The 20,869-nt window shown below is 47.2% G+C and overlaps 9 protein-coding genes across 9 annotated transcripts; 5 read left to right on the plus strand and 4 right to left on the minus strand.

The window, feature by feature from the left end:
- The first annotated feature begins 252 nt into the window (after positions 1–252).
- FOMMEDRAFT_21886 (uncharacterized protein) lies at positions 253–2,337 on the plus strand. Its single transcript, XM_007268716.1, has 3 exons — positions 253–726; positions 785–803; positions 862–2,337. Exon 3 carries the CDS (start codon positions 862–864, stop codon positions 2,275–2,277), a length of 1,416 nt encoding a protein of 471 aa, XP_007268778.1. The 5' UTR covers positions 253–726; positions 785–803; the 3' UTR covers positions 2,278–2,337.
- FOMMEDRAFT_21888 (acid protease) lies at positions 2,326–5,243 on the minus strand. The gene is made up of 11 exons (XM_007268717.1): positions 4,975–5,243; positions 4,882–4,915; positions 4,805–4,823; positions 4,668–4,750; positions 4,590–4,610; positions 4,482–4,537; positions 4,155–4,426; positions 3,897–4,092; positions 3,720–3,842; positions 3,547–3,660; positions 2,326–3,484 (listed from the first exon to the last, which is right to left on the minus strand). The coding sequence occupies exons 1-11, from the start codon at positions 5,139–5,141 to the stop codon at positions 2,746–2,748; spliced, it is 1,824 nt and encodes a 607-aa protein (XP_007268779.1). The 5' UTR covers positions 5,142–5,243; the 3' UTR covers positions 2,326–2,745.
- A 247-nt stretch (positions 5,244–5,490) lies between these two features.
- FOMMEDRAFT_147995 (iron-containing alcohol dehydrogenase 1) lies at positions 5,491–7,719 on the plus strand. Its single transcript, XM_007268718.1, has 11 exons — positions 5,491–5,684; positions 5,735–5,815; positions 5,863–6,098; positions 6,150–6,194; positions 6,251–6,348; positions 6,403–6,555; positions 6,618–6,678; positions 6,737–6,904; positions 6,964–7,036; positions 7,089–7,194; positions 7,255–7,719. Exons 1-11 carry the CDS (start codon positions 5,508–5,510, stop codon positions 7,587–7,589), a joined length of 1,533 nt encoding a protein of 510 aa, XP_007268780.1. The 5' UTR covers positions 5,491–5,507; the 3' UTR covers positions 7,590–7,719.
- A 2,006-nt stretch (positions 7,720–9,725) lies between these two features.
- On the plus strand, positions 9,726–11,363 carry FOMMEDRAFT_169612 (NAD-binding protein; the record flags this gene model as incomplete). Its single annotated transcript, XM_007268719.1, has 8 exons — positions 9,726–9,998; positions 10,060–10,101; positions 10,154–10,207; positions 10,287–10,479; positions 10,542–10,626; positions 10,692–10,910; positions 10,987–11,150; positions 11,233–11,363. The coding sequence occupies 8 exons, from the start codon at positions 9,726–9,728 to the stop codon at positions 11,361–11,363; spliced, it is 1,161 nt and encodes a 386-aa protein (XP_007268781.1).
- Positions 11,364–11,915: 552 nt separating this feature from the next.
- On the minus strand, positions 11,916–12,995 carry FOMMEDRAFT_158657 (uncharacterized protein; the record flags this gene model as incomplete). Its single annotated transcript, XM_007268720.1, has 7 exons — positions 11,916–11,945; positions 11,997–12,146; positions 12,208–12,363; positions 12,423–12,540; positions 12,590–12,711; positions 12,764–12,837; positions 12,896–12,995. The coding sequence occupies 7 exons, from the start codon at positions 12,993–12,995 to the stop codon at positions 11,916–11,918; spliced, it is 750 nt and encodes a 249-aa protein (XP_007268782.1).
- A 469-nt stretch (positions 12,996–13,464) lies between these two features.
- On the minus strand, positions 13,465–14,592 carry FOMMEDRAFT_147997 (uncharacterized protein). Its single transcript, XM_007268721.1, has 6 exons — positions 14,481–14,592; positions 14,352–14,425; positions 14,181–14,302; positions 14,018–14,129; positions 13,593–13,955; positions 13,465–13,544 (listed from the first exon to the last, which is right to left on the minus strand). The coding sequence occupies exons 3-6, from the start codon at positions 14,183–14,185 to the stop codon at positions 13,515–13,517; spliced, it is 510 nt and encodes a 169-aa protein (XP_007268783.1). The 5' UTR covers positions 14,186–14,302; positions 14,352–14,425; positions 14,481–14,592; the 3' UTR covers positions 13,465–13,514.
- A 228-nt stretch (positions 14,593–14,820) lies between these two features.
- FOMMEDRAFT_126484 (ARM repeat-containing protein) lies at positions 14,821–18,828 on the plus strand. The gene is made up of 14 exons (XM_007268722.1): positions 14,821–14,892; positions 14,950–15,022; positions 15,072–15,393; positions 15,450–15,814; positions 15,869–16,155; positions 16,207–16,284; positions 16,336–17,087; positions 17,164–17,442; positions 17,493–17,597; positions 17,668–17,789; positions 17,843–17,922; positions 17,973–18,132; positions 18,189–18,664; positions 18,732–18,828. Exons 1-13 carry the CDS (start codon positions 14,889–14,891, stop codon positions 18,661–18,663), a joined length of 3,102 nt encoding a protein of 1,033 aa, XP_007268784.1. The 5' UTR covers positions 14,821–14,888; the 3' UTR covers position 18,664; positions 18,732–18,828.
- Positions 18,829–19,962: 1,134 nt separating this feature from the next.
- FOMMEDRAFT_21893 (uncharacterized protein) lies at positions 19,963–20,324 on the minus strand (the record flags this gene model as incomplete). The annotated part of the gene is made up of 2 exons (XM_007268723.1): positions 19,963–20,083; positions 20,142–20,324. A coding segment is annotated over one exon (183 nt), but the record flags the coding sequence as incomplete, so codon positions are not given.
- A 236-nt stretch (positions 20,325–20,560) lies between these two features.
- FOMMEDRAFT_158660 (uncharacterized protein) lies at positions 20,561–20,795 on the plus strand (the record flags this gene model as incomplete). Its single annotated transcript, XM_007268724.1, has 2 exons — positions 20,561–20,628; positions 20,684–20,795. The coding sequence occupies 2 exons, from the start codon at positions 20,561–20,563 to the stop codon at positions 20,793–20,795; spliced, it is 180 nt and encodes a 59-aa protein (XP_007268786.1).
- Positions 20,796–20,869: the final 74 nt, after the last annotated feature.

Consider the following 20,869-nt stretch of genomic DNA (forward strand, 5'->3'; position numbering starts at 1 on the left):
TTTAAATTCGACACAGCCGATTTTTTTTCGGGGTATAACGTACCATTCAGATTATACACCTGCTCTCCTTATCGCATTCAATACTCTGGAGTATAAGATGGCCAGTGTCATATTATATTTGATTCAAATATTAGAGTAGGCAATTGCGTCGATCTCTTACGTACGCACCTAGTCCACCTGTAGCAGCATCTTCAAGTGGCACACCCATTTTATCTCATTTCTCCGCCATGCTCAGGACAGCGAGGACAGGGACGCGAGCCTTATCTCACAACGTGCAAAATGCAGTATACATCCATACATCTTCTAGGCTCTTGCACGATTCGTCCAGCGTTACAGGTGCCAGTCGCGATCCCGAACCGAAACGCGTACCATGGGATAAATTATTTGAAGCGGTGGAAAAGGAGACGAACAGGTCTACTACGCTGCGCGAGCCTATGACAGAGGAGGAGTTTCAAGACTTCTTCAGGATAAAAAGACCTTTAATGAAGAAGGAGTTTCGACAATTCTTTAAGGATCCAAGGTTAATGATACCAAAGCAATCAGATGTCAAACGTGTTCGGAAGAAGGGAGAGCTGAAGACGAAATGGCCGTTTAAAGGAGAAGTAGCTCTTCAAAAGAAACTTCGACCTGCAGTCCAATCTGCGCGTGTTAAGGAGCTTGCAGAAAAGGGCAACGTGGAAGAGGCTGTCTCCTATTTAATCAGTTCTCCTCGAGCGACCGTCAATACTATTACTTGGAACACGCTCATTAGTGTGATGATGAGGCTAGGGAAAAGGAAACGCGCGTATGACATATATACGGAGGTGTGTCACAATCATATCTTTCCTCTAGCTTTGCTCAATTATTTCCTTTCCGTCTCAGATGAAACGCCGCGGATTCCAGCCGGACGCGGCGACGTACTCGACAATGCTGCATGGAATGGCACAAATTGAATCCAAAGAGTGGCCCAATAATCAGGAGAACCTTGAGCGCTGTCATAAGTTATACAATGCATTTGAAAAGTTGGTGCAAACAGGCGAAGCCCAGAAGACCTCGGCGCGTACTACCTACTTTCAGGTACTCGGAAGGTCCGGCAACTACCAGAAGATGTTTGACCTCTTCTACAAAGAGGATGGAACATTGCCACGAGACAAGGCATTATATACCGTGCTCTTCAACGCGTTATTGTGGAGAAAGGAGACGGATAAACTCGGTAATCTGACGCTTCAAGAACAGAACGCTTCAGACGCGAAGTTTCTCTGGCGTGTGCTCGAGAAGGATGTGGAGGGAGGGATGGAAATAGATGCACACCTGTTACGACCCTTCATTAAGCTAATGGCAGCTGGACGACCTGTCGACCAACAATTCGGCTTGAAGGTGGTTCGCGATTACTTTGGGTTAGCAGCTCCAGGGGAACCCACTCCAACTCCGCGCGTCACTATGAACTCTAACTGTCTGCACGCCATCCTGGAATTGTGCAACAAGGCGAAGAAATTCCGTCTTTGCGCTTATTTCTTCAAAGAGGTCATGGCCACGAAGCAGATTGAGAGAAATAGTAAATTCTCTTCAGACCTCACGATTGGCACTCGTCATGTAAACGAGCAGCTTATTGCACTCGCCCAACTAGCCAGCGTTGGCTCTACTGATGAAGCTGCACATGCAGTCGACGCTGTTCGCTTCCTAAAGCAAACAACGGCATTGAAAGCCGTGAAGCCTCCTACTCGAACCAACGAGTGGGACGAAGATACCACACTTCAACCTGAAACGGTAAAACTTGCACTTGCCGTATGCTGGCGATGTGGAGACTGGGAAAGTGCCACTCAGATCTTCTCATTAGCGACGGATCTCCGAGCAGAAGATTTCCTGGACGACGGACCGATTGCCAAGGAATCAGAAAAACCCTTTATACCTGGGAGCGGCAGAATGGTGGATATTGCCGCGTTCTCCTACTTGACACGAATAGCACTATCAACCAAAGACAAAGCCAAGATGCGACAGGCATTACGGATGATGTACATTTACGGCATTGGACCTGGAGCGTTCGTGACTCATTACAACTTCTATAAGATTGAGCTGGCGAAGACGATACTGAAGCTCCTAGACGCTGCTGCTTCTTCGGACCAGCCTGGAGACGAGAAGAAATGGAAGTACTTGAAACAGGAAAGCCGAGAGGCGTTATCTAAACGCGTTATGGTCGAGAGACCAGAAAGTGAGGAAGACGGGTTAGGGAGCCAGAAATATATCAGCAAGCTCCAACAGGCTATAGATTTTGAGTTAGCTTCTCGCAGTTCTTCGTAATTTTGCATATCTACATATTGCCGGACACACATTTTTCGTTTGACAAACGCATGACATGGCATACGTATATTTAGAGACCATACATAATAAAATGACATGCAACGCACAATGTAGTACTATGCAGGTACCAAAAGACCGTCCGTATGTAAAGGTCGAAACAAACGAGCCCCGTTCCCAAAAATAGGTGAACAAGAAAGAAAACGAAGGCAAAATAAAAGGAATGGAATGCATGTACATCAAGTAAAGCGAGGTCCGAGGCTATTCCAAAAGTGCAAGTACGCTAGGTACAAGAGCTCATGAAGAATTACAAGGCGTTCACATAGAGAGGGGAGGCAGAGGAAAAGATGGAGAGGTGGGGAATTCCGGGGAATTATATCTTTCGCATCGCAAAGTCCGACCGTAAGGGGAGCAGGTGAGATAGGAGGAACACGTATAGAACATTGAAAACGACAGAATGGGAACAGTCATCTAGGCGATCGACTTGGGTCTGTCTCCCATTTTAAACGGAGGCTCAGGTGGGACAAACGCAGTGACGTCCGAACCAGCCGCGCTGACTCGGTAGTCTCGTGGTAAACCGGACCCTCCAAAGGTCGATCTTGGACGCGCACCTGGAGGAAGCGGGCGGAGCGTGTCACCTTCGTAAGAATGGAACGCAGGTTCGGGCGGCGTAAATGGCATGTCCTCTGGCTCTTGCTCTCCAACAGGCATGTGACTGGAAACACGCTCGTACTTGTGCCCATCACTCGAGCCTGAACCACTTGCCGCTGCTGATCCTGGGAAGGGCGTCGGTGCTCGTACGTCGAGTGCATGCAATCCTCGTTCCTTTCTGGAGTTCCTACGACGGCGGCGACGGCAGAGGAAGATGAGTCCGACAGCCGAAATAATGAGTAACGCAAGCGCGTTGAGAGCTAGAATAGCGAGCACAGCTGGGATATAGTCTACTAGCTTGTTGAGTTTGTCAGCAGTTGTCCCTGCAATGGAGATGCTCGTTGAGCCAGATGAAGAACCACCATCTGCGGCGTTGTACGTGATATTCGTGCGTGCGGTGCCTCCTCGGACTCCCACAAATTCGGATGAAGCCTCGTTCGGGTCGGTGAGGTTTAGAAGCTTGATGTACGGATTTCCCATGTTACCGTTTGAGTCAAAGTCACCAAGGTCATACATCGTATAAACAGAACGAAGGAAGTTGTCCCCTAGGATCCAATCGCTAATGGATAAGAGTCATGAGGTGTTGTTCACAATAAAAACTGAAGAAGATAGTCTACTTACAATTGACCGCTCCCAATAGCGAGTTCCTGAGGAATAAAGGAGCCGATGCAGTCCTTCGATGAAGGTGAGCTCGGAACTACAACATCAAGGGGATGCAATGGGAAGACATTGCCGCTGTTAGATGCACGATCAGTAATCAGTTGAGATCGACGGAAGCAATGCATTAAACAAACCCGAACTGCAGAGCCATGTCGATTTCTGCATCACATGGTACAGTCCACATGCCTTGGGTTGGATCGTACTTTGCACCATTCACACCTCCATAGATGGCTTCGGCGATGTCGGTCGGACAATACCTATTCCGCATCAATCAGAATGCGAATCCCGGGTGACGTGGTAGACAGACTCACGAGTACGAGGTTCCACTATCCAATAAGACGACAGCTTTGCCTGATGGAGCACCAGACACATTACTCGAAACAGAAACGGTGTTTGTTCCCACAAGGACAGTGTCAAGGAGGATCGTCCATCGGCTCGGATGTACGACAGGCCAGGTCGACAAGGCATTTGAGTTTTCAATTGCGGTGTACTTAGGGTCCAATTCACCTGCGCAATAAGTCGAGTCAAGGGATAAGGAAATATTCATGCTAAACGTGAATAACACTAACCGATCGTAAAGGCTCCCTCTACATCGTCATTTGAGTTCGAGTTCGTCGTGCTTCGCTGCAAGGCGAAAGTGATATAGTTTTTCTCCTCGGGTTTGTCAAGGAATGCGTTATAAAGAAGACTACGACCCCAATCCCCGCCGCTAGCATTCACCTTGCTGTCGATGTTGGAGAGTGAAGTGAATCCGAGACCAAGAACTCCTTCGGCACCGTAAGATAAGGCGGGATTATTGGCAGAGGAAACGTCAAGGAAAGCTTGCTTAGGGAACGTGACACTATAAAATAGATAAGCATACAAGCAATAATATCAATTATAGAATTTCTTCTTACCCAGCAAATTCTACTTCTGCTGTGGTAATGTTACCGAATGCCCAGCCAATTCCATACTATTCAGGGTAAGAATATCATATAGGATTGTTGTGCTCAGATAATACTCACAGTCAAGTTTAGTTGCAGAGACTGGAAATGAGATTCTGGTCAACTACAGTGAGTTCGGATCGAAATGATAGCACTTACGGTTTGCGACGCATTTGACATAGGAAAGGATGCATCCTTTACCCACAGATCGGATGATCCTGTGTCGAGCTGAACAAGGTACTCTTGAAAACAACGAATAAATTATATGCGAGAATTTCTGCTCCATCTAAACGCACCCGTGCCAGCAACAGTCATCTACGGACAAGAATATTGATCAACTGTAATGATAGTACTTTGTAGGGCATGAACCCACATTTGCCATGTATAACATTAATCCATCAACCGTGCTAATAAGAAAATAAGCAAATAAACGTCTGATCAAACACTTATCACGATGCCTGCATACCTGATGTCGGTGTCACCATCCCCATCATTGGCAGCATTGACGGTAGCCTTGGTGGGTGTCCCAAAGCTTCTGCGCTGTACGGCTGTTTTCGACTGCCGAAATGGGATGCGAAGCGCGGCCGAGGAGAGCGCGCAAATCAAAAGGATCGACAACGAGTTGGACTTCATTTGCAACGGTCGGGCGAAACAAGGGTGCGCGACCGCGACGAAAATGAAGGGAAAATCGGGGAGAAAAAAGAGCGTGGGGGGGGACGATGGCGTTAGGCGACAAGAACCCGCTAGCTAGCGGTTCTGTGAAGAGGATGCCGCTGGCCTGCGCGAAGCTGATAGCAACTGCCTAAAACGGGTGCTTATCCGGGCGCCGATCCCGCTTGAAACTGAATCCAGACCGGCATCTCGGTTATTCTGGCCCCGTGAGCGTCCCCACATGAACGCTTCTATTATTTCACACAAACACATAATTATATGTATGCATGACAAATAACCAAATAATATCCCGGAACTCGTGGGTCGTCTTGTATTTCAGCCGTTAACATGTCGGTCACTGCCAGGCGTAGCCTCATCCACCGTCTCATAAATGCTTCCCAGCACACCGCTTGTCCCTGCCATGGCTGTCGCTCAATGGCCGCATCTGGCCACACGGCGGTCGTGAACCAATTGCGTAAACTAGCCACTCCTGTTGATGTCGTGCAGAAAGAGTATGCTTTCGAAGTAAGCCGAGAGCTGGTGGTGTATGTGAAATTTTTGACCCGAGATCTTAGGTCGCAGCTTCAAACCTACGGTTTGGAGAGGGTGTCACCTTGGAGGTTGGAATGGATCTCAAGAATATGAATCCCCGAAAGGTTCGGTGAATACTGTAAGGGCAGTCCAGTTTACTTATCTCTTCTAGGTTGGAGTCTTCACGGATCCAAATGTCGCAAAGTTACCGCCTATGCGAATGGTACACTTAATTAATGGAGCATGGATGCAAACAGCTCATGCTTATCTGCAGGCACTTGAATCCCTAGAAAGTCAACCTGGACTGGTTTTTGAAGTTTATGACAAAGTTGTCGCTGAACCAACCGAAGAGAGCTGGCGTGCTGCCATCACTTGGGCTCGCTCTCATGATTTCAGTCACTTCCTCGCGTGAGCTGCGCGATGCAAGCAAATAGCCGAGCTAGCTGACATCCACTCTAGCGTTGGAGGCGGGAGCGTCATGGACACGGCAAAAGCGGCGAACTTGTAAGTTACCTTCGGAACTGGTCATCATAGCCGGTGACTAGACTTATATTACTTAGGTTCACTGTTTATAAGGAGGCTGATTTAATGGATTTCATTAATGCGCCAATTGGCAAAGGTCTTCCAATCACGGAAAAGCTTAGGCCGTTAATAGCAGGTGATTCAGTACTTAACCTTACTGAAACAAAACCATTCTGATATCGCCTACAAGTTCCAACGACTGCTGGTACTGGCTCCGAAACGACTGGGACCGCGATCCTAGACATTACGTCGAAGTCCTTCAAGACGGGTATAGCGTCGCGTGCACTCAAACCAATGCTCGGCATTGTTGATACTCGTAACACCGACTCATGTCCGAGAGAAGGTAAGCCGTGAAAGGGGATGTGGGGCCGACTAGGCTTGCTAATAAAATCTTTTTACCGGAAGTACACATCTCTAGCGGTCTCGATACGCTCTTCCACAGCCTTGAAAGTTACACTGCTATTCCGTAAATTTTATTGTTCTTAGGATATATTCGTGTGCTTCTTACTTAGACCCTTATTCAGATACTATGAGCGCACGCCTCGTCCTTCAAACCCCATCAATCGACCCGCCTATCAAGGCAGCAATCCCGTTGCAGACATTTTCTCCGTCTGGGCTCTGAAACAAACGGTCAAAAATCTCCCGCGCGTCGCGAAGGATCCGACTGACAGAGAAGCGAAGCAGCAAATGCTGTAAGTCCATCAAGCTGCTTATCTCTCTCACCATAGCTTACTTCTTATTGGTTCCTAAGCCTGGCAGCAGCCTTCGCGGGTATAGGTTTTGGAAACGCCGGCGTCCATCTTTGTCACGGCATGAGCTATCCAGTAAGGGCGGCGCCTTGCACTGCACGCTATCTGTGAATCACTCCGCTTTTAGATTTCTGGCTTGAATAAGGCTGGGCCGAAATACAAGCATCCTGGATACCTTGTTGACCATCCGATTATCCCGCATGGAATCAGTGTCGCTCTCACGGGACCATCAGGTAGGAGGACTCATCTAACAAATAGCAAGTCGTCTAGTACTTACATGGCATTCCTTCCAGTTTTCCGTTTCACTGCGCCATCTTCGCCAGACAGGCACCGAGAGGCTCTTGCCGTCTTCCTCAACACCTCACCCGACGACCCATCTGTTAGCCGCATCCCTGATACAGATGTTGGTGCACACCTGTACGATGCAATCGCCGGCTTCCTTGATTCTCTCGGTGTGCCGCGGGGTCTCAAGGCGGTTGGATACTCAAAGGCTGATGTTCCTCGACTCGTGCAGGGCACGCTGCCGCAGCGCCGAGTCCTTGATCTTGCACCTGGCATCGGCGATGTCGTCGGAGAAGATGGGAAAGAAGCGCTTACTGGCATCTTGGAAGGTGCACTGGAATACTGATCTAATCAACTTTTGTACGTCAAAGATATTGTAGCTTTGCTGATTGCTTGGGGTGACGAATGAAACGTATGCGTAAAGAGCTTTGTTTGTAAGTTTCATATTTCTGAGGAATAATACCGATTAAATTGAGGGTATCCACATCTAATTGATTATTTATGAACAAGTCTTTAACAGTACATATTTGTTTCGACGAATAATAAACTTTCATGATTGGTGATTAATGGCCTACCATCTGAATGATAGTACTTTTGAAATGGAATGCTGTGCACGTCGTGCAATGAGTGGAAATGAGATAGGTCACCGAGAACCAGCTGAATTACAGAGAAGCATTTAGACACTTCCGATTCATTTCAATTCATTAATTTGGGTAAAAATAACCTTAGTTGCGTTGCTAGTGCACCCCTTCTCCCGTGCGCCAAGGGCGCTTCTCTTTGACGAACTATTCCCCGTATAAAATTGGGTCCTTGAAACAATTAGGATATTAGTGTCACTAAGCAGATCAACGAAAATTTTCTGTTGGGAGCGCTCCATTTTTTTAACCTCGGCGATAATTGTTGAACGGCGAGAAGCAGTGCAACTAGCCCCCAGGATTGAGTGCGGGGAACGCACAACAAAAAAATGCAGCGTAGAATCAAGACGGTCTGCATTGCAATTCAATAATCAAATGGTGTGGAAGCAACGCGTAATACATGTGTTCAGTGCGTGGCCCAAAGCCCGTGATCGTGAGTCACCGCTTATTGGATTCATGGCCATGACGCGCCGAAGCGTTTGTTTCTCCTCTTGATTCGGGACGTTTCTTCTGATGTTGTGCTTCGCCTCTATGCCCCGATTTAACTTATCTGGCTATGTCTGAGTGGATGCTTTCAGAGCTACTGAATTAGATCTCTGTGTCTGTGTTACGCCACGAATACGAGTAACAGCCTTTGTGCGGAATTAAACTGATCTCAGTTCCACAGTCCGAGTCCTACTCATCTTCTGGCCTCGCGGAATCAAAACAAGCTTCTCTAGTCTCCCCGTTCGCCGCGTTTCTAAATTCATTCCCCTTTGTTTTGCGCGGCGCCTCTTGCCGTCATTGGGTAGAAAGGTGATGCAAGTTATGACTGACTGTTGACTTCTAACAGGCGACTGCTTGCGGGTGCTCGGAACTTCGGATGCTTCGCTAGAGAACTGGCGGTGCCTCTTTTATCGGCTGTGGAACCTTTTTTGGCCTGGCAAGGGCGACGGGTAGCTGACGTCCCTCTTGTCCCTCTTTGTCTTGTCGCCATATAAGAGGAAGGAGACTTGCACTTGCTTCTCCACAGCACCAACAACCATCTCAACTACTCTTCAAACCCCCAACTAGTTATCCTTCTTACTCTTCGGGATACCCCCCCCCCTCTCAATCATCTCTTGTACTCAACGTCAGCTTCCACCTCATGATGACGTCATGCACTCCATCGTCTCCGATGTGCTTTGCACAAGGCACTGAACCTCAGATGTCGGACAGTAGTTCGGCGCAGTGCTGTCATTGTGGCTATAGAAACGCTCACGCTTCGAATTGTCCGTTCGGAATTACAAAAGGACGAAGCATCTGAATTGCCAGCTCGTTAGTCACAATTCTTTATCTCTACCTGTTTTCCAACTGATGATGCTGTCTAGACCAACGCGTTATCGATGTTTCGCTACTATTTCTACGTCTTCACGCTCCACTTGCGTATATCATAACACTCTCGATTGAATCGGGTTCCGTCTCCGTAATATTCATCCGCGCGTTGCACGCGCCATCATGGGCCGGTTATCATTCCACAGTCTTCTTTCCCATTAAATTATATCATACAGTAGTTTCTTCTCGACACGTCCCAGGCGACCCTACTTTTATTCAACGATAATGTCTGTATGAATCGTTAATTGAGATTAGATAGTACATATTTTCGCGTAGAGACCGCGTAGTCAATTATTTTGTTATTCCATATTACCGCTGTTGCCCACGTGTTCACAACTACTTCCTCTGCTCTGTACCGTAACTTCGTCACCGTTAATGACTTCACCTATGGCGAAGAATAGCAGCTTCCGGCCCGGTAGCGCAGTGCTCATGACTATGTCCTAAGTTGACTGCGACCTCGTACGCTTTAGTAGTCTTTATCGTCTACTGTCATCATGTCTGCTGCAAAGCCTTTCGTACTGCACTGGGGGATAATAGGCGCAGGCGGGATCTCGTCTCGCTTTGTGGAGGATCTTGTCCTCCATCCCGAGGGTCGGGGTACTACGGACGTTGCTCATGCTGTTGCTGCTGTCGGCTCGCGCTCCCTGGATAAGGCACAGGAGTTCATTCAAAAGTATTGTCCTGAGGGCGGGTTTGCACAGAAAGCTGGTTTGACTTCGACTAAATCTGTTGCTCGTGGGTCATATGCTGAGGTATATTCTGATCCGGTTAGTATTCTAGATTGGGTATCAAGGAGTACGCTATTGAATGAGTTTATACGGATTATAGAATGTCGATATCATATACGTCGGAACCCCGCATTCCTGTCATGTAAGTTCACTCTTCTCATGGATCTTAACAAGAAATTCAAGTTATAGTCTAGTTTGAAGATGCAAAAAATGCATTGGATGCCGGAAAGCATGTTCTTCTCGAGAAGGTTAGTATAAATTCACTACGTAGTCACGCCTTCATACCTGGAAGCCATGCACAATTCCCCTGATACATGATTTTTGCAGCCTGCCACTCTGAATCAAGCCGAGTTCGAAGTATTATCCAAACTAGCAAAGTCAAAGAACTTGTTCCTTATGGAAGCCGTTTGGACACGCTTCTTCCCACTGACATTTGCTCTTGAGGACGTACTCTTCAAGCAAGAAGCGATTGGTGAGATTAGGCGTCTTCAGTCTGATTTCAGTATTGATTTCATCGATGGTAAGTACTTTATTGGGTTGAGGATTGGATCACATGCACTAACAGAAATCAATCCTTCGTAGTACTTGATAATGAAAGTCATCGAATGTTAAATATTAATCTCGCCGGTGGCGGACTTCTCGACCTTGGTCCATATCCTCTCGTCTGGTCAGTCTGATCACAGATAGTACTGTCAAGGTAGACTACTGACTAGATCTGCCATTTGGTTTTAGGGCCCTTTTGTTACTTTACAACCATCCGCAGAATGGACGCACCCCACCTACAAATATCAAAGCATCAATGGAGAAATATAAAACAGGTGTAGACCTTCACACGAACTGGACTCTCGATTTCCCGCGTATTGGGAAGACAGGAGCACGGGCAGTTCTCAGTACGAGTATCAATGTGAATAGTCCACTCGATGTTGTCACGCGCATACAGGGAACTAAAGGGTTCGTACTCTTTCTCTATGAACCTATCCGGTGATACGACTGGAATCTGATTTGGCTAATGAATGAAACCATACAGAGAGATCCTCTTACCGTGGGCAACGGCTCGTCCTGACCGTTTCACAATTCGCCGATCAAAAGTCGGTCGTGGCCCACAAGAATACACAGAAGAAATCAAGGTGATTCCGATCCAAGGTATGGGGCTCAACTGGGAAGCGGATGCTGTTGCCCGTGATATTCGAGGTGAGGCCCCGACGAAATCGGGATTCTCTAGTCCACAGGATACAAACTAACGTTTTTCTTTATGACGAAATAACTTATTTAGATGGTAAGATCGAGAATGCTCGCATGCCTCATGCAGACACATTGCTTGAGCTTGCGATTTTCGACGAAGTGCGTCGTCAGGGAGGTTATGTATTCCCCGAGGGAATGGAGAAAGTGAAGCTATCCACTTGATAACGGCTGTGGAGCATAGTTGAAACATCAATAAGTTTACGTTGTCTTTTTGTTACGTGTAACAAGGCCCTTGAGCTTCTGTCAATTCGTTATCGTTCCAGGAATGAGAAATGGATTTTCTTCCATTTCTTTGCTTTGATTCGTCCAGGAAAATATCTAGGATGGCTTGAGAAGTCCTTGGATTTCGCTCTTACGTTCTCGCACTTGGTACAACCGGGCAATACACCTCCGTGCTTAGCAGTTCTCCGGTCGGGATTGAGTTGAGTATCAAAGAGTTACGACAATGTGCATTACTCGACATCCGAAATCGGATCCTTTTGACTATGGAGAACTCAGCGCATTATATTTTCCCGTTTGCACGGAAGCCACCGAAGATGAGGGGTCTTTCCAAGGCGCCATCACACAGTGATGAGTCTAATGTCTTCAGGACCGTAGTAAGTCGCACATGGAAGGCGGCTGCGGCGCAGTGTGTAAACCCCCGAATTGTGGTCATGAGATGGAGACGGTGACGAATTGCATTCACGAAGATACTCAGACAAGAGATACACTTTATCAATTCTTCCCCCTTTCCTTGCGAACCATCTGACAAGGTAGTTGAGTGTATCAGATTTATATACTATTAGTAAAACTTACCAATGGAGCAATGACAGGTGGCTTGTCCCACTTGGGATTGCTCTCACCCAGTGTAACTTCGCCAATCGTGGCGAATCCGAAGGACTCGTAGAACGGGACGTTAGTAGTATTGCTTGCCAATAAATAAACCGATCGACCACGCAAGTCAGCCTGGAACAAATACAATACGAGCTTTATCAGAGAACCGCAATACGCATGCACAGGTACTCACTGCAAAAAGGACTGCGGTTAGAAGGGCTGTTCCGTAGCCATGACCTTGTAGTTCAGGCCTCGTCGCAAGTAAGTCAACATAATACATTGATTTCGTCTTGTCTCCTAGTTTTTCCTCTACGAGTTTCTTCATTTTGGTTTGCAGCTCGATCACTCTCTAAGAAAGTACTAGTAAGCGAAGCTATGAGATATGACCAAAATTTTTTTGTGGCGAACCTTAACTTGCTCCTGATGGCTGTTCGCCCATAGGAACAGTTTCACGATGCCACCAATTATAAAGTCAATCGTGTGCTCAATAGGCGATGGCTTCGACACATCGCCCTCGGGAGGTGTCCTAAATATAAATAAGCATAAAAATGATTGAGATTCTCAGATCAACATACGCAATGACAGCCGCGTCGCCAGCATTTATAGTATATGCCATTTTGCGCTTGATGGCGCGGCGATGCAGGAATTTCCAAACTTTTTTATAAAAGGCCTCTTCGTTTGGTGTACGCTCCTTCCCCTGCATAGCATTCATTGAGTGTAAGTAAAGAATTACCGAAAATTAGACGCACAGCCTTGATGTACAGTGCAACTGGATCCTCTTTGAATGCAGCTTCAAGAGACTCGAAAAGCTTATCAAGATGCTCTAACGAATAAAATTAAACCAACGATCCAGGAATATACAACTAGGGAAGAGACCGTACCAGGTTGTAACAGCTCAACTCGTGGCGTATTGCAAGCCTTCTCAAGAGCATAGTCCGAGAGCGACTCTGAGTCGCTTTTGTTGGGAGAAAGAGCGATCATGATTGCTAAAAGATCAGGAAACGCGTAAAAAAAGTCCTCACTCTTTATAGAGGTGAGAGCGCAGCAAAGAAAAAGTATGCAGATCAAACTAATTTCGAGCGCAACTGCGGCACAAGTATTGGCACGTGATCCTTGAGTAGACAGAAAAGGCATAGACTACTATAGAGGGCAGTCGGCTCAGACAAGACTGAGGACAGATCATTTTATTCCCAGATCGCAGCAAGCAGAGTGAATTGGGTTGACCATGCCCGCAGTGCGCGAGCGTTCGAGAAACTCTGACGCTGGATCATTTTATACGCGCCAAGAATGCCGTCAACGTCAAGAAGTGACAGTTTGTGTTCCTTATGATCTTGATCGGAGAGCTAGAGTGCACTCCGCAAGTGAAAAGAGAACCTGGAATAAAAATTCAGGCGGGTACAGAGTGCACGGGTGCCATGATTTGATGCAGAATGGGGAGACGCGGACATATGGAATAATTAATTCATTCAAAAGCTGGTCCGACCTGTAGACTGTCGAAGTTTAAGTATTCTTCCGCGCTTCGCGAACCATCTGGGACAGTTCAGAAATAGTATAATTACTATCTGATGGAACACATACCAAAGGGACAATAACTGGGGGACCATTCCATTTTGGATTATCATCTCCCAACGACACGTCCGCTGTTCGTACAAATCCGAATGATTCGTAATACGCGACGTTGGCAAGATTGCTCGAAAACAAATAAACCGAACGGCCTCGTATGTCAGCCTTTCGAGAAAATATGTTAGTATATAGCATTAAGAGAGGTAACATCGCCCTACAGAGAATAATATGGTATTGAGCAAAGCCGATCCGAAACCCTTTTTTGCCCTGCTGTACTGGCTTCGTTGCGAGAAGGGTAACACAGAACATCTTCTTTGCTTCAGGCCCTAATTTGACTTCAGTTAGTTCACTGGCCTTCTTTTCAAATTCTTTTAGCCTCTGAAGTAGAACGAATCGCCATCAATGCATAAGTAGTGGCTTATTCGCACTTGCTACTCAACCTTTGCTTGTTCCGGGTAAATGCTGTTAAACATTTTTGTGACAATACGGACAAAGGAATCAAGCACCCGATCAACTGGTGACGGCTTGGAGATATCGCCTTCTGGAGGCTTTCTGGGGGTTGATTTGAATCGGTCGAAATATAATCTTTGAAATTGAACATACGACATTATGACCGAATCTCCCGCATGGATGGTGTAGGCAAGGTTCCGCTTCAGCTAGCGCTTGAATATCGCTTTTGTGACTTTGTCCCGGACGGTTCCATGCAATGGCGATGATTTGATTCCCTTGGGAAGCTCGGTAATTTCTTAGAACGCTATCGTAGGGGATACGTACGGCGGCCAAATATATCTACATTGGGTCTTCTTTGAACGCAGCGTGTATGGTCGTAATAACATTGTCAAGATGCTCTTCGAGAGTACAGTGAGTACGACCGCAACGTGATGAGAAGGAATCAAGTCGTACCTACAAGCAGTGGCTCGACACGCGGTGCATCGTTGGATTTTTCACTTGACGAAAAGTACTTCAAGTCTAAGCAAGTCTGCGAGTCCAGCAAGTTGACGAGCACAAAGGACATGACGAGCCAAGACAAAACCCCAAATGTTGTCGCCGTGATCCATAGAATTCAGTATGCGTCACCACCATGTGTAAGATCATGATGGTTCTTGAGCGCTGCATTGCGGTCCGGATCTCAAGACTCACGTTCGTGCCCGACACGGTCTATTATAGCACGTGACACGCTAACCTCCTGTCCACCGCGCTTTCGTCACTGTCCAGTGTCCTCAGCACAGACGCATATGAACTTCGCGTGCTCACTTTCGCGCGCAGAAAGGGCCGAATCCAACAGGAAGTCGCTTGTGAAATATAACAGCCATGGGTACGACACAAAGCTGCTACTCCTACAGTAATGAGCTCATCTCAACTAACACACCAGATCCGGCTATCTCTCGTCAACTCGTCGACAAGATGTACGAGAAGCGGAAAGCCGCCGCTCTCGACCTTGAAAAGTTCGTTACCAGCTACTACTTACACTGTTTAAATTTGACGAGACCTTAGGCAAATTCGAGAGTGCCACGCTCAAGGTGACCAACGCCGCATAATTCAGATTATTGACCAGCTTGTCGAGATGTTCAGCAACTCGTCGAATCCGCTGCACGTCAAGAACGGAGGATTGATTGGTCTGGCTGGAGCTGCTATTGCTCTCGGCATCGATGTTGCACCTTACATGGACAAATTCATCAACCCTCTATTGGACTGTTTTTCCGACCCAGAGAATAGGATTCGTTACTTTTCTGCGGAATGCCTCTACAATATCGCCAAGGTATCGAAGGGAGAGATACTGGTGTACTTCAACTCAATATTTGACGCATTGAGCAAGGTTCTGTCTATTTATTCTTCCTGTGACTCTGGGCAGATCTCATACTTTATATTTAGCTTGCAGCAGATTCGGAGCTCTCAGTGAAGAACGGCGCGGAGCTCCTAGATCGTCTCTTAAAAGATATTGTAGCAGAATCAGCCTCTGTCTACGTACCTCAATATGCGGAAACAGGAAAGACACGAAACCAGGCAGACCAGGCACAAAACCCAGGCATACTGGTGTCTTACACTGAGGATGGAACTGAATTTGGAGCACCAAAAAAGGCCTTCTCTCTCGCCAATTTTATCCCTCTTCTTTCCGACCGAATATACGTAGTGAGCCCGTTCACTCGTAGTTTCCTCGTGTCGTGGATTACGGTGCTCGATTCGGTGCCTGAACTAGAGCTCATATCCTATCTACCAGAGTTCTTAGATGGTCTATTGTGAGTCGTAACTTCCCTACGCGAGCGCTTTAAATGGTTGAAGTGCTCTTCTAGCAAGTATCTTTCCGATCCCACTGAGGACGTTCGGGTCGCCACCGAGAATCTTCTGGCCGAGTTCCTTCGCGAAATGAAGGAGATTGCAGAGGTCAAGAAGAAGACGGAAGAAAAGGTTAGACATCCGCGAGAAGCAGAAACTTACGAGCTCGGACGCCGAGCTGATGACAGGCTTCCCGATATCACAATGACACATCCTGAGCGAGCGGCCTTTCTACCCGAGGGTGATGGATTACAAACCCACGAAGGCGAGAACGGAACAGATATTAATATCAAGGATACTGGAGGTTCGTTATTCACCTCTGTTGATGCCATATAGACTCTGAATTCAAGATCAGCGTATCACCCAGGTCAAAATGTAAAAGTCAAACACGCGGAAATCGTGGAAATCCTACTCCAGCAACTTGATGAAGACCGTGAGTTTCCTAATCAGCACAATGATTATTTATTTTCTAACAATAATTCAGATGATGAGATACAAATGTCTACTGCACTTTATTGGCTAGCAGAATTTCTGCATTTTGCACAAGATGTCATGTTACCGTTTACTCCTCGCCTCATACCCGCGATTCTTCCCAACCTTGCTCATCATGTGCCTATGATTCAGAAGGAAGCTATTCGCACAAACCAGGCTCTCGCCAGCGTCATACAAAACTTGCCGACTTCTCAACCGTTGAACGAACATGGGAGCACGGATAGGGATAAGGCCTCTATTTCATCCGGTCGTACCAGTGGACCTACGACTTCTCCTCCTGTTACAGGCGAGGGCGGACCAGTGTCTCCAGGTCCTCCGCGTCCACAACAGATGGGTCCAGAGATGCCCACGATTTCGGATGTCACGGCGTCACCTGCTTCTGACCGTACAGTTCAGGCTCCTGCGCGACAACGAGCAACAACTGTACCTTTACCCGGAGAGGCTTTCCCTCAGGCATCTCCTATTGAGACCAATTCAGCCTCTCAGGTGCAATCCAGTCGATCACAGTCTCCAACATCGACTGTAGCAAGTGCCGCTCCATCTGCCACCAATCAGCCGCCTTCAGCTCCAGCACTTGGACAAGGCCAGGCAATCACTCAATCTCCTGTCCAGACGGATCAGGATCCACTCGATTATCAGAAGACCGTGAACGAGCTCACGTTGCAGTTCCTCAGCGAGTATGAAGAGACTCGGGTTGCGGCACTGAAGTGGTTAATCATGCTACATCAGAAAGTTCCCAGAAAGGTGTGTGTTATACTCTATCAACCTGATCATGCAACCTGATCATGAAAATATTCACACGTTTCATGGGACACGATAGATCCTAGCCATGGACGACGGTACATTCCCTGCGCTGTTGAAGACCCTCTCCGACTCTTCGGACGAGGTGATCAAGCATGATTTGCAGCTGCTCGCCCAGATTTCATCGAGTTCGGAAGAGGGCTATTTTAAGTCCTTCATGGTCAATTTACTTGAACTGTTTAGTACGGATCGACGGCTTCTTGATCATCGTGGGAGCCTAATCATTCGGCAACTCTGCCTGAATTTGAACACCGAACGAATCTACCGCACTCTGGCGGAAATTTTGGAAAAGGAAGAGGTACGGGGAAACAAAGCATGTATGTTATAATTGGACTAACCTGGGAATAGGACTTGGAGTTTGCTAGCATAATGGTCCAAAAGCTCAACGTCATTCTGATAACGTCCCCCGAACTTGCAGAGTTCCGCCGGCGATTAAAGAGCCTCGAGACACGGGTATGTATTCCTCTCGGGGTATCGCCGCGTCCAAAAAAGTACCTTTTAATCATTATTTCTATATCTCCAGCAAGACGGCCAAGTTTTATTCACCACACTTTACCGATCGTGGTGTCACAACGCCGTTGCCGTGTTTGCTTTGTGTCTTTTGGCACAAGCATACGAACATGCATCGAACCTCTTATCGATCTTGTGAGTATATGTAGTTCGCAACGAGAGTTCACTCCGAGTAACTGGCTTTGCAGCGCGGACCTTGAGATAACCGTCCAACTTTTAGTGCAGGTTGACAAGCTAGTACAGCTGATTGAGTCCCCAGTATTCACCTGTACGTTATAACTTCTCAGTGCACCATGGCTCGGCCTAATACTCCAGTAGACCTTCGCCTACAACTCCTTGAACCCGAGAAATATCCATATCTGTTCAAATGCCTATACGGTTTATTGATGCTGCTCCCGCAGAGTTCGGCATTCGTATCATTGCGGAACAGGTTGAATGCGGTTAATTCTGCTGGTTTCCTGCATATTGCTCCAAAATCGTGCGTTCATAATGCCCTTTTTGCTTTTATGTGGTCTCATCCAGTTTCGTCATCAGATCCGCTAATTCCTATACTGGTCGCTCAAAACTCGGACGCAGTGAGGAGATCAAATGGCAGGAACTTCTAACACACTTCAAATCTATGCAGCTCCGACACGAGAAGCTACGGCGCGGCGAGGAGTCATCGGCCTACCTTGAACGTTCAGACAAGCCGAGCATGAACGGTCCTTCCACCTCGGCACCGCCGTCACGACCGGGCATGCGGCGCCGTGCCACTGGAAACGAAGGTTTGCCTCCTTCGGGACTTGTAAGTGGTGCCGAATCACGGACCGGAACACCTGCAACAAACCCATCGAGCGGTCGTGGCGGGATTTTGTCGCCGTTGAATCCTAAGCGTGTGACGAGCCCGAGTGCGCTGCTCGGGTTCGCCCAACAACAGAGCTCGGCATCCCGGCCGAAGAGCCCGACACCGCAGGCCCATGGACAAAATAAACTGAAACGAGGCCTTCCTGGGCTGGGTAAAGGCGGATGAGGTGATTCTCTTATCTGGCCTGCGATGTATCTGGATGCTGACTTTGTCTCTATTCGTTCTATTTTTAGCTCACCCCGGCGTGTTCCGATTCTATCCTTTTTGAGTCTTTTCGCAATTTGTATTAACGCATATGTACTTTATCCATCACGTTGAATTATGTGCAATTTATTTATACCCTTCTAACGATTCTCTCCTTCACGAAACGGTTTGGTTGTTTGCATAGACGATTCCTTCAGTATTTTATGACTACTGTACCACATATTGTCTCCGCGCGAAATAAAGTAACAGACTTTGTGGAGTAGCATTAATGGACGAGGTTCTCCCGGATCTGCGCTCCTTCGACGAAGCACGGATTTATTATATTTTATAGAAATAAGGTACACATGCATGCGTGTGTCCATGATCGACATTGTGCCGTGTACGGATGAAAATCAGGTCTAACACTGCCAGCCGTTAGATGTCTTACCTGTACTTTCAAAGCTGACGATCCACTCGATACTCATGAGACATAGTATACTAACGTGGGAGATTAGCTTCCATCTATCCCGGGAGGCAGTGCTGTTAAGCTTAGAACTGTACGGCCCGAAAGGTACGGAACGAGTGCAACAATGCCAACAAATTCAAAGTTAAGGCCCTATGTAACTAGACGCTCATGGAATGATGTTAGGGTAGAATACTTTTTCCAGAGACAAAACCGTTTGTTGAGAGAGTCCGATGTGAACTTTGAGTGTGGTATGAAACTTCGGCTTGTTTCTAGCGGAAGTGAGAAAAGTTACGCACTTAGCTACGGTGGAAGTAGAGACGAGAAGTAGGCGTGTTGCGCCGTATACTTTCCTTTCTGTTCGCCAAATGCTGAATTTTCTCTACTCTCGTGGTTACTACGTATGCGTGTAGATTTAGTAGAATCTGAAATCCAATCTCGTTGGGACGAGCGGCGCACTTTATGGGTCACACTATGTCCCTGTATACTCTTTCACAGATTCTTGCATGCTTTTCATATCCTACGCCTCGTTGGAACCGTGCCGCGTTAAAAACATCAACGGCTTGATTCGTCTCAACATGTTATGGCGAAAGGACGGAACTCAGCGACCAACAAGCCGAGAGATCCGCCGACAGGAACGGAGACTCAGAATAATATGCTGGATAACTCCTGCGTGCCGAGGTTGTGGTCATTTAGTAAGTTACCGAGCAACATTGACCATCAGGGAGACAATAGATGTCGATATGTTCGAGTGGAGTCATACTTTGAATAACAATGTGATTGAAGGCCGAAAGCTGGTATTATTGGCCAAAGGGAAGAAATATATATACTTACAGCGTATGGAACACCACCAACGTCATACGTGTAGTTATTTCAGGGCGAGGGTATTCATGGAACATCCAAGCTTCACGTCTACAAATGAATGCGGCGGTGTTGACTCTGTGATTGATATTGCGGGGAGGTATCAGGTGAGTAATGAATCAAGGGAAATCTCTGCTCACCACTCGGCAGAGTCGGCATGTTGAAGAATGTCCATGATAGACGCCCGACGTATTTCCAATTTAAGAGCCCTAAGCAAGAAAGAAAGTTCAAAAAGCCTATCGATACGTGCGTGCAGGCTTCCAGCAGGCATCGTGGTGATTGCCGCCATAAACATACAAATACTAGGATTTGTATAGTTCTTTTTTGGATTGGATAGAATCCGCGGCGCACGACATGCCGATGTACAACGAGGCTAGCCCGTCTGAAATGGAATGACGGAAGCAAAAATCCCAAGATGTGACGTTCTGTCTGTCAAACCGCTGAGTGGATTGTGTTCATTCAAAACAATGACATTATTGAATGTATTAGTGTATGCATGTACGTGCCGCCGAGTTGTGTCGGGTGCCTGTATGCGGCACGCAGAGAACGCGCAGGATGCCGAGGTGGACCAACGGCGAGCGCGACTTTCGCTTGATATTTGATATTGGGAACGAACACTTTGAGTAAGACCGCTCAAATCGCGCCCCATGCTATTTTTATTCATAGCGCACCTTCCAGGATGGCCGTTCAAAATGCGAAGATTCTCAATGGGCGTATGGCGGATAGAGATGGTTGTCCAGCGGGAAGAAAGTTGTGTGGTTCTTTGCGGGGAAGAATGCAAGATAGTTGAACCCTTTTCGTTCGAGAGTAGAGCAGGAACGGATGTGGATGTGGGATGGAACGAAAGATGCAACGCAACAAACC

This window comes from Fomitiporia mediterranea (assembly GCF_000271605.1).
Source record: "Fomitiporia mediterranea MF3/22 unplaced genomic scaffold FOMMEscaffold_8, whole genome shotgun sequence".
Lineage (NCBI taxonomy): Eukaryota > Fungi > Basidiomycota > Agaricomycetes > Hymenochaetales > Hymenochaetaceae > Fomitiporia > Fomitiporia mediterranea.

Bases quoted from the DNA above. Each gene is read 5' to 3' on its own strand.
- FOMMEDRAFT_21886 (XM_007268716.1), top strand. From the start codon at position 862: ATGAAACGCCGCGGATTCCAGCCGGACGCGGCGACGTACTCGACAATG.
- FOMMEDRAFT_21888 (XM_007268717.1), bottom strand. From the start codon at position 5,141: ATGAAGTCCAACTCGTTGTCGATCCTTTTGATTTGCGCGCTCTCCTCG. The intron at 4,916-4,974 runs GTATGCAGGCAT...TTTTCTTATTAG, and splicing joins GATGGTGACACCGACATCAG to CACGGTTGATGGATTAATGT. The intron at 3,843-3,896 runs GTGAGTCTGTCT...GATGCGGAATAG, and splicing joins GATAGTGGAACCTCGTACTC to GTATTGTCCGACCGACATCG.
- FOMMEDRAFT_147995 (XM_007268718.1), top strand. From the start codon at position 5,508: ATGTCGGTCACTGCCAGGCGTAGCCTCATCCACCGTCTCATAAATGCT. The intron at 6,195-6,250 runs GTAAGTTACCTT...TATATTACTTAG, and splicing joins ACGGCAAAAGCGGCGAACTT to GTTCACTGTTTATAAGGAGG. The intron at 6,679-6,736 runs GTAAATTTTATT...ACCCTTATTCAG, and splicing joins GAAAGTTACACTGCTATTCC to ATACTATGAGCGCACGCCTC.
- FOMMEDRAFT_147997 (XM_007268721.1), bottom strand. The intron at 13,956-14,017 runs GTTGAGTAGCAA...GTTCTACTTCAG, and splicing joins TTTACCCGGAACAAGCAAAG to AGGCTAAAAGAATTTGAAAA. The intron at 13,545-13,592 runs GTATGTGTTCCA...GAACTGTCCCAG, and splicing joins CCCCAGTTATTGTCCCTTTG to ATGGTTCGCGAAGCGCGGAA.
- FOMMEDRAFT_126484 (XM_007268722.1), top strand. The intron at 16,156-16,206 runs GTTCGTTATTCA...ATTCAAGATCAG, and splicing joins TAATATCAAGGATACTGGAG to CGTATCACCCAGGTCAAAAT. The intron at 17,088-17,163 runs GTGTGTGTTATA...GGGACACGATAG, and splicing joins ATCAGAAAGTTCCCAGAAAG to ATCCTAGCCATGGACGACGG.